Genomic DNA, 15901 nt, shown 5'->3' on the forward strand with positions numbered 1-15901 from the left:
GTCTGGCTGCAGATCTTTCTTACATTTCACTCAACATTCACACACATATACACTAGGGCTGTCCAACCACGGAAAAATTTGTTTCTAAACTCGATTCGTTTTTAGGGGGTTTTTGCGTTTCGTTATTTAAAAGAATTCCGAATTGTTTCTTTTAAAAAGTTCGATATTTACAAAATTTCAGAAATTACGAAACAATTTCGAAACAATAACGAATCGATTCGTTAATGGCGGACGCGATTGCGCAATATACTAAAAAACCCTCCAAATGGGACAGGGGGAACTTCTGAAGCTTCCCTCTCCCTCTGTTGTTGACTGTTGGTGTGATAATTTTTTTTATCACTGATAAAACAAACAACGACTATAAAACTTGCACCAGACATACGGAAATAATAACGAAATAATAACAAAACAATTTCGAAACAATTACGAAACGAATTGGAAAAATTTGTTTCGTTTTTTAGTTGCTCCTGAATGGTTCAATATCGCTTCGTTATAAAAAAATAACGAATTAATAACGAATTATGAAATTAACGAACGAAACCGCCCAGCCCTAATATACACATTTATTCCTTATCATGCATACATTACCATCTCTTCTTCCTTATCCTGGAAAAGAGACCCCAAAGTAGTCTAGATTGCATTCCCAGCAAATCTGCCATTCTGTAAACACACCATCTTCCTCCATCCCTTGGAGAGGATGGTGGGTGACCAGACTTCTCTGGTCTGCCACAATTTTGGAATAGTAAAGTGTCTCTTATATAGCATATTTCTGCTGATGTTGTTCCAAAAAGTTGTAAATGAATGACAGGTGTTTTCCAGCTAAAACATTGTTTGCTTTTCATCATCATCATCATCATCATCATCATCATCATCATCTTTAATTACTTATTAATTGCCCTCCATCCGAGATGCTCTAGGTGATTTACATAGCGGAAATTATACAGGATAAAACACATACATGCAAATATTAATAAATTAATCCTTAGGCTATAAAGACCCCAACCATACATCTTTCATAGAATCATAGTATCATAGAATCATAGAGTTGGAAGAGACCTCATGGGCCATCCAGTCCAACCCCCTGCCAAGAAGCAGGAATATTGCATTCAATTTTCATTCAATTTCATTCAAACCATAGATCATATTTATCACAACCAGGCCCCCGGGTCTCCTAGGGGGTTAATGTGCCCCTTTAGGCTTCCACAGTTGCCCACCCCAGTACAGACATTCAACATCTAGTGGAAGAATCAAGAATAACTTCTCCTATTCCCACATCCTTTGTGGTCTTCACCTTAATAACTGTGTAGGTCCTTCTGTATGATTCGTCTAATATACATGGGTTTTACAGAGGAGTTTGCACATGTAGAAGTGAGGTGTACAAACTGGATGAATCAGACCTACTCCTTTTTCAAAAGTAATAATCAGGAAGAGGTCTGGCTAGCACAATCTTCATCTTCCATCCTACATACAGCTTGGGCACCTACAAAAGGCTTATGAAAAATTACCTGTAAAATCTCTCCATCTTTCAGCCATGCGATTGTAGGAGGAGGCACCGCATCTGATTTACACTCAAGTATAATCTGCCTATTCTGCAGCACACTGAGATTTTGAGGATTGCTAGAGCCAGCAATATTAGGAGGAACTGTTAGAAAAATAAATTGACAATTAACGTTGTCAATAAATGTGTACCTTAGTTCAAAGGGAGTTTGCAAATGTTGAATAGTCTTAGAACACTGAGCCTCAAATAAATTGCTTTTGGTATCTGTTCTCAAAATGAAAACTATGGGCACTTCCAGACTTCACAGAAATGCACACCAAAGAGGGTTTTAAAAGCCTGCTTTGGTGCGCATTTCTGTCCCTCCACCTCCCTCTGTCCCTCCACCTCATTTCATTTCATTTCATTTCACAGTTTTGTATACCGAGCTTCTCAACCTTGTTGAGGGACTCAGCCCGGTTTACAGCCATAAAAACATATACATTCATTAAAATATAATATATCACAAATTACACATCAACTTTAAAATACACTAAATATAAAACTACAGTGGTTAGTCGTCCCATTAAGATGGATCTATATCCGCTTCCATCCAGAGTCCTATGGTGTTGTCTCATTCCTCGAAGGCCTGACTCCACAGCCACGTCTTCACCCGTTTCCTAAATGTTAGGATGGATGGGGCGGTTCTGGCCTCCAGAGGGAAAGAGTTCCAGAGTCGCGGGGCCACCACCGAGAAGGCCCTGTCCCTCGTCCCCACCAGGCACGCTTGCGAGGCTGGTGGGACCGAGAGCAGGGCCTCTCCAGATGATCTTAGTAATCTTGATGGTTCGTTTCCCCAGGGAGGAGTGTCAAAATGCCCTCCTGGCAAAATCATTCCTGTCCCCTTCACCTCCTAGTATATTATTTATTCGCAACAGTAAGCCTGCCAGAGCAGCATAATGGTGGCAGTGAATTTTAAGGCTTTTTGGGGGGTTGGGGTGCCATCACACTTCTCTGGGCTTTTGGAAGTACAAATAAGTGACATGGCATTGGGGACTGACCCTAGGGAGTACCTGGGTATCAGTCCCCATAGGCCCCACAGCCCATTAGTCCCGGCCTTGTAATGGCTGTGTGGGATTGTCTTATTGGACTGTTAGATCTTCTTCTGATGTGCTTTCCCATTGCCATTACTTTCCCATAGCCAATTTGTACATTGAGAATCAGCATGGTGGAGTGTTTGTGTATTGGACTAGGACTCTGGAGACTAGAAATGACTTGAAGGCAAACAACATTTCTTGTTTCCCCCCCCAAAATGAATCCTACCATGAACTCTCACTAAATATTCTTTGTCATCATCTCCTGCAGGATTAGAAGCCAAACATGTGTATCTTCCAGTGTCCTCCACCTGCAAAACAAATAAATAATTTCAATTATAAACAAAGTTTATCCAAATTAAATTAAATTAAAAGAAATCTGATGAAGGTTGGCTAAAATGGGACTTTATTTAGTTGTGAATAAATTGTGATTTTTATTTCAGTTACCTGAACACTGGATATCCGAAGAATCTCGCCTCCTCTTAAAATATGAGTATCATCTGTCTGGAGCAATGGCCACCCGTCCTTCATCCATGTGATTTGCGGGACTGGGATACCATCAGTTATACAGAAGAGCTCTAGTGGGTTGTTAATCACTATCAAAATTTCTTCAGGATGACCTGATCCATTAATACAAGGAGGTTCTGAAAAAGAAGGTGGCAAAAATATTTATCAAGGAAATATGTATCCAAATGTTTGGAGACATGGTAAACAACTACAGAGAAGCTATTCCAAAACTTTTGCTGTATGATTCAGCCCTGTCATTAAACTTTAACTACTGTAAATATGGTAACTGATGACCAGATATCTTGTGATGTTACTCTTCTTACACAAAAGCTAGTCATCTGCAGATAGAAAGGCCACTGGTACTATTTTTTTTCTATTTAGGCCAGATTATTCACAAGCCATGATTACAAATCAAATGACAACAGATTTAAATCCTCAGTTTTAGCCCTACCTGGCCATGCCTCCAGGATTTTAATATTATTGAATTGATCTTCAAAAAACTTACCTAGTATTTTAAGAGTAAAGTGCTTGTTGTCTTCCCCAGCTTCATTAGATGCTATACAGGTGTAGCTACCTGTATCATCAGGCTCTGTCTTTGCTATATGAAGACCCATTTGTTGGTTTTCCAAAGTCATACGGGAACCAAGATTTAAAGGCTGGCCATCCTTAAGCCAAGCTATCTGTGGTGTTGGTGTTCCATCAGCCAAACATACTAAAGAAGCTGGATTCCCTTGGACAACAGTTATTTCTTCAGATCTTCCACTGTTGTCTATGTTTGGTGGTACTGCAGAGAAACACCATGGTGATTCGTTTTAGTAATAACTGTACACGGAGTTTTAATAGCAAAGCTTTAATTGTCTGAGCTGTTACTCTATATTTTGGCTGCATGACTTTTTCCAATGACTTGCAACATGAGATCAGTTGGCAAGCATAAACGTTTTTACCATTTTCCCCATAAGCATCTTGTCCCTTGGAGCCATCTCTGAGACAAAAGCATTTTAGTGTTTGGCGTGGAGTGCAGTAAAGGAAGGTGAAGACAAACCAGGAGGTTGCCAAAAATCAGACAGCTCCAGCATTTAGATGTTTGAAGAAGATAAAGACACACAAGAGGATGCATGTAATATAGATACTGTTAGATTACCTAGGTGATCAGAAATACACATACATATAACACTTGCAGCACAATCCTACGGAAGGCTTTTCAAAAGAAAATCCCACTAATTTTAAAAACACAAACCCTAGGAAGTTGAGTATAGCATTACCACCTTCAGGAATTAACTCACATAAATGAAATCAATATTATTTTATAATACGTAGAACAGCATTTCTCAATCTGAGGGTCAGGACCCCTGGAGGGGTCAGGAGGGGGTATCAGAGGGGTCACCAAAGACCATCAGAAAACACAGTATTTTCTGTTGGTCATGGAGGTTCTTTGTGGGAAGTTTGACCCCATTCTATCGGTAGGGTTAAGAATGCTCTTTGATTGTAGGTGAACTATCAATCTCAGCAATGACAACTCCCAAATGTCAAGACCTCTGTTCCCCAAACTCCACCAGTGTTCACATTTGGGCATATTCAGTATTAGTGCCAAGTTTGGTTCAGATCCATCATTGTTTGAGTCCACAGTACTCTCTGCATGTAGTTGAACTACAACTCCAAGACTCAAGGCCAATGCCCACCAAACCATTCCAGTATTTTCTGTTGGTCATGGGAGTTCTGTGTGCCAAGTTTGCTTCAATTCCATCGTTGGTGGAGTTCAGAATGCTCTTTGATTGTAGGAGAACTATAAATCCCAGCAACTACAACTCCCAAATGACAAAAGCAATCCCCCCTCAACCCTACCAGTATTCAAATTTGGGTGTATCAAAAAAATTGTGCCAAATTTGGTCCAGTGAATGAAAATACATCCTGCATACCATATATTTACATTACGATTCGTAACAGTATAAAATTACAGTTATGAAGTAGCAACAAAATAATGTCATGGTTGGGGATCACCACAGCATGAGGAACTAGATTAAGGGGTTATGGCATGAGGATGGTTGAGAAACACTGATATAGAGTGTCTTACCATAGACATGAAGGCTATAATGCTTATTGTCTACACCAGCTCTGTTGGAGGCTACACATGTGTACATGCCAACATCAGCTATCTGCATTCTTACAATTCTGAAAAAGACAGAATCATGAACATTTCCCCAAAACTCACAATAGTGAACATACGCTTTCAGCACTTGCATAGTATGCTTAATCATACAGAAAATCCAATAATACTTTTTTCCAGGTTTCAAGGGCCCCATGAATGCATGAAATCTAAGATGTGGAAATATCTAATCAAAATCTGTTATAAAGTGGGAAGTCAGTTTCCCATGATCAGAGTCCTGGGGATTGTTGTCGCCATATTGCTGTGTGCCTTCAAATAATTTCTGATTTGTGGAAAACCTAATACAGGGTTTCCATGATTATATTTGTTTGGAGAAGGGTTATTTTTGTCTTCTTCTGCAGCTGAGAGAGTATCATTTTCCCAAAGTCACCTACTGGACTACTACTATGGAGACCAGGAGTCAAATGTCATAGAAAACCACTGGGCAGCCTTGATCTTGGATAAGACAGTCTAAACTTCAAAACCTATTACTATAATGTCCACCAAGCAACTACATAGATTTGTACCTACTGAAACGTCAATTAGATGCTATACAGTTTTTGCTTTTGTCCTGGATATTATGCACAGAGGACACAGAGGACCAGGAGGCATTACTGAAAGCATCTAAGTAGTTCTAATTCTGAATCAAACAGGCCTGGAACTGGCCAATACCTGATCTACAGCCTTATCACATTGTGCAATTGAAGGGTCTTAGAAAACTTCTGCCCTCGTTTGCTCATGGAGCCCCATGCTACCCATCAAACAACTTAAGGCAACTTCTGGTGGGGCTCCGTGGGTGAACTGAGGTGGAAGTGTGGTGGGACACTGCCACTGCCAACACATAAGACACCCCATGTTCCATAAGGAATGGGGAAACATCAGCTGATGACTGGGGCACCGGGATTGCCTTTCCAGAATAGGAAAACTCCAACAACCTGTCCCAGAAGCAATTTATTAGACTTTAAGATTGCTTGCACACTGCACTTACCCTAAAATCTGACATACCACCTGTCACATCAGCACTTTTAATCTGTACCCATTACTTTGGCCTGGCCCAGTTTTATTGTGTTTGGTGTATTGTTTTTATTGTTCTGTTGTTTTTGATATTGCTTTAATTTTGATTTGATTTGAGTTGTGTATTGTTATGCTATGTTTTTGAGGCCTTGGTCTTTGTAAGCCGCATCGAGTCCTTCGGGAGATGCTATCAGGGTACAAATAAAGTTAATAATAATAATAATAATAATAATAATAATACTGCCCCGCTGCCACTCCGATTCATCATGGAAGGAGGAGAATCATAGCTCTGGACCTCATCCATGTGATGAGGTCCCTATTGTAACAAGTCAATCGAAACTGTATTTATTTTACTTTTCAATATCTTAGGGCACATCCAGACAGCACCTAAAACACGCACCCTCTCGCATTTTCCTCTGGGGCGTCCAGATGATGTCTCAGTGGGGGAAAAAACTTTGTGCCAAGTTAATTTGATAGTGGGTTTCATCTGTGCCTTCTTGAAAGGTGTGGGTTATGCTGTCTGGACAGCCTCCTCAGAAGTCCTGGACTTATAAGGGGGCAGTCCAGATAGCCCTCTCATATTTTTCTGGGCTGAAACAGCCTGGAAAACTGAGAGGGCTCACACCCCCTCCCCAACCCCCTCAAAAAGCAGCTGGCCCTCTCCTGACAAATAGCAGCGATGCACCAGGAAAAGAGGGGAGGAGAATTGCTCCTGTCCCCCTCCTGGCACGTCATTCCTAAGTGCCAGGAGATCTCAGTAACCACGCTAATGGCAACTGGGTAAGTTTATTTTTAAAGGGTTTGGGGTGGGAGAGGGTCTGAGTGTCTTGCTGTCCTCCCAAAAGGTTCCAGGAGGGCATCTGGACACCCAGCCCCAAAAGCACATATTTTTGAGGCTAGTATACAAACTACAGTCCGTCCCGACCCAAGTTTCGGCACAGACTTTATTACTGTCTGGAACCACCCTTATTATTATTTCCTGCTGGCAATCATAACAAGTATCCCTCTAGATATTGTTGGATTGTACCTCCCATCATCCTCATCACTCTCTCTTGGCTTGGGCTGATGGGAGTTACAAATAAAACAATCTCTGAAGGGTTACATAATCTCTAGCATTAGGAGAAATGCTAGAAATAAAATGGTAAGAAATATAACAAATAATATTTCTCAGGCATAAAAACCTGGAAAGTATCTATCTTAATGATAGCACATAATTTCCAGAAATTCTGCAGGATTCCATATCAGTGGAGCAGTGATTAATGTTAAAGGATTAATGTTAAAGGAGCTACACAGGGTGACAAACATGTTTTGGGAAGAAGAGTCAGCATTTTGGAGATATCCAGAATATTCAGAAACAGATTAACCAACATGAAAGACTTCCGCTACAACTAAGCTCTATAAAATAACAGTTCAGATGAAATTCCTCTTTTTAAAAATAGTTTTTATTCAGACATATAGAATAAAAGAAAGGTTACAGACTTACAAAACAAGAAAAAGCAAAAAGACAGAATTAAGAGTACCAAGAAGAGCAAAATAAAAAACCCCACCACAAAAAACTAGAAACCAAAAATATATGAAATTCCTCTTGAATACTGGATAGCAGCACTCAATGGCGTGGAAACACACCCCTCAGAATGGGCAAAGATTTTGCCCAACACAGATTGGAATTGAACACAACAGAAATTACGAAAGTTTTACCTGAGAACATGTCCCGCTGAAAGTAACCTGATGTGTGATGAGATAGAGAGAGGTAGACCATTCTTCAACCAATTTATCTGTGGTGGTGGTGTACCCACAGCTTGGCATTCAATATTTACTGAAGTATCCAGTACGGCTGTTAGTGCTTCGGGTTCATCCTTATTGTTTGTTATAACTGGTGGAACTACATATTGCAAACAAAGAAAGGAATGAAAAAAATATTTGTGGCATGTATACAACACATGTATTAACCTATATCCCTAGCAAGGTTTTCCTCTGACATTGTCCAGTCATGTCCAATTCTAGGGGTCGGTACTCATCTCAATTTCTAAGATGAAGAGCTGGAGTTGTCTGTAGACACCTCCAAGGTCATGTGGCTGGCATGTCTGCATGGAGTGCCATTACCTTCTCACCGGAGAAGTACTTATTGATCTACTCACATTTGCATGTTTTTGAACTGCTAGGATGGCAGAAGCGGGGCTAACAGTGGAAGCTCACCCCACTCCTCGGATTTGAACCAGTGACCTTTTGGTCAGCGAGTTCAGCAGCTCAACAGTTTAATCCACTGTACCACCGGCACCAGAGACTCCAATTTATACTCAATACTCAATTTATACAACGGGGTCAGCAACAGAGTTAAGAAAGCACCCTGTTTGGCCCATTATGGTGGGAGGGGGGACTTCCCAGGCTCCTCTTCCTGTCATTTTAGGTATTGTTTGTCATTAAGACCTGTATTAAACATCAGAGTTAACATACCACTCTTTCTGCGACCTTTTCCCTTTTATCTGTAGAGGAGACTGAGTTTAATGCTTTGTTAAAGCTCTTAGTTGAGAAGGGGCAGGCATGCACTTTCTCTCCCTGTAGCACATCATGTACTGTAGTTTTCCAGAGCATTTTAAGAAGGCACAGAGAAGGAAGAGCAATGACCAATTCTCCCCGGGCTTCCTTTAAAAAACCCTCTTTTCTCTACTGCAAGCCCTACTGCCTGGAGTGGGCACACTTCAATCTCCTTTCTGCTTCAGATTTAATGCTTCCGTAAAGTTTTTTCTAGAGCTGGGCGGTTTCGTTCGTTAATTTCGTAATTCGTTATTAATTCGTTATTTTTTTTGATAACGAAGCGATATTGAACCATTCAGGAGCAACTAAAAATCGAAACGAATTTTTAAAATTTATTTCGTAATTGTTTCGTAATTGTTTCATTATTTCGTTATTATTTCCGTATGTCTGGTGCAAGTTTTATGGTTTTTGTTTTATCAGTGATAAAAAATAAATTATCACACCAACAGTCAACAACAGAGGGAGAGGGAAGCTTCAGAAGTTCCCCCTGTCCCATTTGGAGGTTTTTTTTAGTGTATTGCGCAATCGCGTCCGCCATTAACGAATCGATTCGTTATTGTTTCGAAATTGTTTCATAATTTCTGAAATTTTGTAAATATCGAACTTTTTTTAAAGAAAAATTTCGGAATTCTTTTAAAAAACGAAATGCAAAAAAACCTTAAAACGAATCGAGTTTAGAAACAAATTTTTCCGTGGTTGCCCAGGCCTAGTTTTTTCTACTCTCTACTCTAGAGAAAAGTTAACTAGGTGGTAGTACTTTTCAGAGAATGATGATTTTCTTCTTGTTTGCTGGGATTTATTATTATTATTATTATTATTATTATTATTATTATTATTATTATTTTAGAAGTATTTGAAGGAGAGAAAGGGAAAGAGAGAAAAAGCTAAAAGAGTGACTCTCCCAAACCCCCAAATGCGCACATGCACCCCACAATGTCCCGCACATCCCCAACTTCCAGTCAGTCCCACTAAACAAAAATAATCAAGAAAATCAAAGAAAATAAATAGAGGAGGATGAGCTGAGATTGACTGCTACATGTGTCGGAAATATTAAAATTTAACTAGGTATTTTGGATTACAAAAGTGTGGATCAAGCACTGAAAGAGTTAGAAGGCTAAAGCCTGTTAGAGTTAGTGAGCCAAAGGTAGTGTTGTTCTGAAGAGAGTAAATAAGCTGAAGCCTGTTAGTGTTAGTTTACCTCAGTGAGGAAACTCCTCAGTCTGTGTGAGAGAAGCCTTGGGTTTAAAGCTCCTGTATAAAGGCTGCTGCATGTAAAGCTACTATGCATTTGTTTATTCGTGTTATAGAAACTTCGTAGTTGTAAATAATGCAACTATATTTTGCTATTTAAAAGCCTCCTATGGAAGAGATAACATTGGTCTGTGTGTTTTTGTTCTTTTTATCACTTTGGGCTACTGGTGCTGGGTCATGCTGCTACTGCTAAGTTACTCTGCTGTGCATTTATGAGGAGGGTCTTTTGTTATTAAGCCTACTCACCCAACAAAGGTTATGGGCCCAGGATAGCCCAGTATAACCCAGTACAGACCAGTAAAGACCATATTGAGGCAAGAAATATGGCAACGGCATTTTAAGCAAGTGGACTGCCTTTTAGAAGCCCCTGCTGGCACAGTGGGTTAAACCGCTGAGCTGCTGAATTTGCTGATTTATTTATTTTATTTATCGTATCAGGAGCAACCAGACAGTTGTGTTACATTTTTTAACAAAACAAACAAACAAACAAACAAACAGAGAAAACACAAAGTTTGCAAGCTTGGTAGTTGATTAAATGTCCTTTGACCAGTAGCTGGCCACTTGGAGTGCCTCTGGTGTTGCCGCAAGAAGGTCCTCCATTGTGCATGTAGCAGGGCTCAGGTTGCATTGCAGCAGGTGGTCAGTGGTTTGCTCTTCTCCACACTTGCATGTCGTGGATTCCACTTTGTAGCCCCATTTCTTAAGGTTGGCTCTGCATCTCATGGTGCCAGAGCACAGTCTGTTCAGCGCCTTCCAAGTCACCCAGTTTTCTGTGTGCCCGGGGCGGGGGGGGGGGGAGTCCCTCATTTGGTATCAGGTTCTGGGTTTGAGCCTGCCACTTTTGGACTCTCGCTTGCTGGGATGTTCCAGCGAGTGTCTCTGTAGATCTTAGAAAATTATGTCTTGATTTAAGTCGTTGATGTGCTGGCTGATACCCAAACAAGGGATGAGTTGGAAATGTCACTGCCTTGGTCCTTTCACTATTGGCTGCTACTTCCCGGCAGATGTCATGTGGTGCAATACCGGCTAGACAGTGTAATTTCTCCAGCAGACACCCCGTGATAATGCAGCATGTCTCATTAAGAGGCACATCCACTGTTTTAGCGTGGTGAGATGTGTTCTACACTGGACATGCATACTCAGCAGCAGAGTAACATAGCGCAAGGGCAGATGTCTTCACTGTGTCTGGTTGTGATCCCCAGGTTGTGCCAGTCAGATTTCGTATGATATTGTTTCTAGCACCCACCTTTTGCTTGATGTTCAGGCAGTGCTTCTTGTAGATCAGAGAGCAGTCCAGGGTAACTCCCAAGTATTAGGGTGCGCTGCAATGCTCCAGTGGATTCCTTCCCAGGTAATCCTCAGACCTCGGGATACTTGTCTGTTCTTAAGGTGGAAAGCACATGTCTGTGTTTTAGATGGATTAGGGATCAGCTGGTTTTCCCTCTAGTAGGTGGTAAGAGCACCTAGAGCTTCGAAGAGCTTCTGTTCAACCATCTCAAAGCTCCCTGCTTGAGTAGTAATGGCACGATGATCAGCATAGATGAAGCTCTCTGTCCCTTCTGGCAGTGGCTGGTCATTTGTGTAAATGTTGAACACTGATGGAGCAAGCATGTTCCCCTAAGGCAGACCGTTCTTCTGTTTCCACCATCTGCTTCTCTGGCCCTGGAACTCAACAAAAAACCTCCTGTTTTGTAGCAGGTTTCCTATGAGGTGGGTGAGATGGTAGTCCTTTGTGATATTCTACATTTTTCTCAGGAGGAGGCAGTGGTTTACAGTATCATAAACTGCTGACAGGTCTATGAAGACAGTTCCTGTGATCTGCTGCCTTTCAAAGCCATCTTCTATGTGCTGAGTCAGGTTCAGCACTTGTGATGTGCAGCTTTTGCCTTTCCTGAAACCAGCTTGCTGTGGAATCAGACATGGGTCTATTTTTTCCACAATTCTCTGTAAAATAAGTCTCTCCAGAACTTTGTAGAGGTGGCACAACAGGGAGATTGGTCTATAGCTTTTTGGATCATTATGGTCTTTGCCTGGTTTCAAGATGGCTATGACTCTTGCTTTCCTCCAGATTTTGGGGATCTGACAGGATGCGGTGCAGTTGTTCATCAGCTCCAGCAGCTAGCGCCTTGCTTTTGGACCAAAGATCTTGATTTGTTCCACACATGTGAATTCACATGACTGCGCCTGTGCAGGCCCCAACGAAAACTTCCCAAGTTTAAAACTTCCAAGTTTTGGCAGTAACCCCACCCAGTCCCCGGCAGGGCATAAAAGGCGCATACACTCCGCAGTTCCTATGCCGCAAGGCAGCGAGAATGGAGGAGGTTTGTAAGAGGGGAGGCTGTGCGGGTTTGTCTGAATTCACAGAGCACCACTAGAAGAAAGATGGTCACAGGTATGTAACCTACCATTTTTCTTCATGGTCTCTGTGAATGCACACATGTGGAGGCTAGCAAGCTAAAGTCCCAGAGGCGGGAAAGACAAACTGACTCTCCTTGAAGGACCAAAACATGATTTATTGTGAAAGAAACATCGACAAAGAAAGGACGCTCCATCCCAGAATAACAGTGGGGGAGAAACTAACCCCAGGCCCCAAGGGCTGTAAGTTCAACATGAACAAAAGCACACCCACATATACTTGAGGTAGCAAAGTATGTACTGATATCACATCTCGAACTGCAGTGCCCATAGAATTGAGCACGGTGCCGAAAGTCACAAAACATCAATAAAAGCATTGCTTCGCAATGTTATTCAGAAGAAACATTGGACGCTTGCAATACGAACTGGGATAGAAGGGAATCCCCATGCAAACATGGTGTTTGAGACATCCACCACTCCAGGGACTTCTGTACCAACCTCAGTACCGACAGGACTTTGAAGCTGTGGTCTCGAGCTGGACTGAAGCAGTCGAGAAACCATTGCTGGAGAGGATGGAAATGCAGCCTGGTGAACAGAGTCACCATGACCATAGATGCCAAGTGGCCGAGAAGCACCTGTATCTGCTTGGCCGTGGACATCGGGGCCAATCTGCATCGTCGGACCTCGCGCCGAAGAACGAGGAATCTTGCTTCGGGAAGGGAGACAGTCTGTGTCAGTGAATCAAACATGGCACCAATGAACCTTATGGTGGTCATTGGGATCAAGTGAGACTTCTTGACATTTAGCTGGAGGCCAAGACTGTCAAGGAGGGCCAGCATCATCCGTATTTGTGACCTCATGAAGGTGGGAGACTGTGATGTCAGTAACCAGTCATCCAGATATGGAATCACCCGGATCTTTTGCTTCCCGAAGTAGGCCGCAACCACAGACATGCATTTTGTAAAAGTCCTTGGTGCGGTTACCAGGCCAAAAGGAAAGACATTGAACTGGTTGTTCTGGCCGTTGACCCGAAATGAAAGGAAATACCTATGACTTCTACGGAAAGTAGGAATCCTGAAGGTCGACAGATGCAAAGTAATCTCCTGCATGGAGAAGGGGAAGTATGGACAACACCATCACCATTCTGAATTTCTGGGCTTTTATGAAGTTTAGATCTCGCAGATCGAGAATTGGTCAAAGGGAGCCATCGGGCTTCGGTATGGTGAAGTACCTCGAGAAGAACACCTGACCGTCTAAGCACATCAGTGAGGGACCGGAGGTGAAATAGAGGCCGTTCTTGCCTGGAGTGATTCTTCATGCACCCTCTTAAAGGCAATGTGCATAGTCGTGGAAGATGGTGGCATTGCAGCAGTCGACCTCGTGGAGTGAGTCAAGCAAGCAAATGCTACCGAGCTTGCAGTGGATGACTGTTGAGTTTGCATAGTCTCTATCGTCAAGGTGCACGGCTGTTTAGACTGCCTCGTTTGTCTCAAGAATTTCAAAGTCCCCAACATCGTCGAGTGAGGTCTTGCTGGTGAAGAAGAAGGCCTCGCCAAGGTTGATGTCGAAGGAGCCAGAGTTTGTTGATAGAGAAAGTACCTCAACTGAACAGCTCGATTCTTACGAGACTGAGCCGTCAACACTTGACAGTGACGGCAAGATGTGGTGATATGGGCTTCACCGAGACATAGAAGGCACTTCGAGTGCTTATCAGTCAGGAATTTTTCTAGAACACTGCGAGCAGTGCTTGAAGCGAGTCATTGACACAGTGAGGAAGTTCCGATGTGAGCCTTGCAGCGGAAAAACAAGAACTACAGAGCATGCCCTGCTGGGAACTGGGAGGGGTTACTGGCAAAACTTGGAAGTTTTAAACTTGGGAAGTTTCCGTTGGGGCCTGCGCAGGCACAGCCACTCCACATGTGTGCATTCGCAGAGACCACAAAAAAAAAACTTGATACTTCTTGAAACTCTATTCTGGGTAGCTTTTTATGCACAATTAAATTATCATTATTAATATTAATGGCATATTGGGATATAAGGAATATATTCATAAGCTTAGCTAACAAATGAATCAGATATTCATTTACTAAAGACTCTTTTGCAATGGCAGTTGACAACTTATAGAAGCATCAAGGGCCAAACTGGGGAGAAAAGGAAGTTTTGAACCCTGGGTGAAGTAAAACCTCTTTACAGAATTGTTATTATGAGGAATAAATATTATTGATGACTTTTCAACACACATAAATCTCTGGAAGACCAAATATTTGCAGTGATTTTCAAATGACCACTGAATTTCTAACCTACAAGAACATGATTCATTGAACCCACCAAAATTTATGGGTAAACAACAGTTACCACAATCCCTAACCAATGACTATATTGACTGTGGCTTATAGCAGTTAAGAACCAATTAACAGTACTATGGCCAATACTTATGTACATATAGGATTTTAATATCTTCTTCCTCTAGAAAGCAGGAAAGCCCTAGAAGAGAAAACTCACCATATACATTCACATTGAAAATTTTGTCTTCTTCTCCTGCAAGATTGGTAGCAACACAAGTGTATTTCCCTATGTCACTTGCAAGGGCTCCAGAAATGCTCAGCAAGCTGCCATCTGGAGTCATGCTAGAAGAAGAAATCACAGAACAATTTGGTTTATATACAAACACCATACATTCACCTTAACATCAAGACAAATGTCCTGAATATAACATATCAGGTTTTAAGATCAAAACAGTGGCCAAGATGTCATTCTATATCTGAAATGCAAAGTTCAGCTGGGGACAACAATGATATTCAGGTGACTGTTCTGGTTCATGTTCTAATCATGAATTCTAATCATGAATGGTTTGCATGAACAGGCAGTCCCCAAGTAACATCAAGATAGTTTCTGTCAAATTGCAAAAAAGGAGAGAGAGAAACAGAAAAAAAAGAGGAAATGAAGAAAAAAGAGGGGGGAAAGATATACAAGAGAGCAAGCAAGTTTACAAACTGGTATTCAGTCAGCGCTCGTTAAACCTGTGAAAAATCAAATTTGGCTGTTTCTTGTCCCTCTAACCTCCAACACCCCTCAATATGGATCACATAACTAATCCACAACTATCCATACTCCTTCTTTCACTAAATCCCCTTTATAGCAAGATGGCCAAATTTTGAATTTACCTTTGTCTTCTTTTCCAGATACCCAAATGCCAGCCTCCATTTTTTTGGCACATTCTTCATTCCACTGCTACTATTTGTCAGCTTGGCCTTTTGGATATAATCTTCTAATTTATCTCTCCAATCTTTAATAGTTAAGTTTTCTCCCCTTTCCAAATTTTGGCTATTATTAGTCTTGTAGCAACAAAGCAATATTGACAAATGTCTTCATCTGCTGCGCTAATACACCTTCTATATAGTCCTAATAAGCACATTTCTGGGTTTTTCTTGACCTTTTTATTAATCATATTATTTGTTTCTTCCACCACCTTTTCCCAGAATTCTTGAACTATATTACAGGCCCACCATATGTGGAAAAAGATCCCTT

General features: G+C 41.5%; 1 protein-coding gene across 2 annotated transcripts in view; it reads right to left on the bottom strand.

Moving 5' to 3' along the window:
• HMCN1 (hemicentin 1) overlaps positions 1-15901 on the bottom strand; it is a 379978-nt gene that overhangs the window by 87465 nt on the left and 276612 nt on the right. For both annotated transcript variants that reach the window (XM_067467610.1, XM_060774510.2), the window contains exons 65-71: positions 14876-15000; positions 7931-8114; positions 5147-5244; positions 3581-3859; positions 3016-3212; positions 2798-2879; positions 1506-1642 (exon numbers count right to left, since the gene is read on the bottom strand). In XM_067467610.1, the coding sequence (XP_067323711.1) occupies positions 1506-1642; positions 2798-2879; positions 3016-3212; positions 3581-3859; positions 5147-5244; positions 7931-8114; positions 14876-15000 (1102 nt within the window). The remainder of the gene's footprint in view (positions 1-1505; positions 1643-2797; positions 2880-3015; positions 3213-3580; positions 3860-5146; positions 5245-7930; positions 8115-14875; positions 15001-15901) is intronic.

Source organism: Anolis sagrei, chromosome 4 (genome assembly GCF_037176765.1).
Source record: "Anolis sagrei isolate rAnoSag1 chromosome 4, rAnoSag1.mat, whole genome shotgun sequence".
Lineage (NCBI taxonomy): Eukaryota > Metazoa > Chordata > Lepidosauria > Squamata > Dactyloidae > Anolis > Anolis sagrei.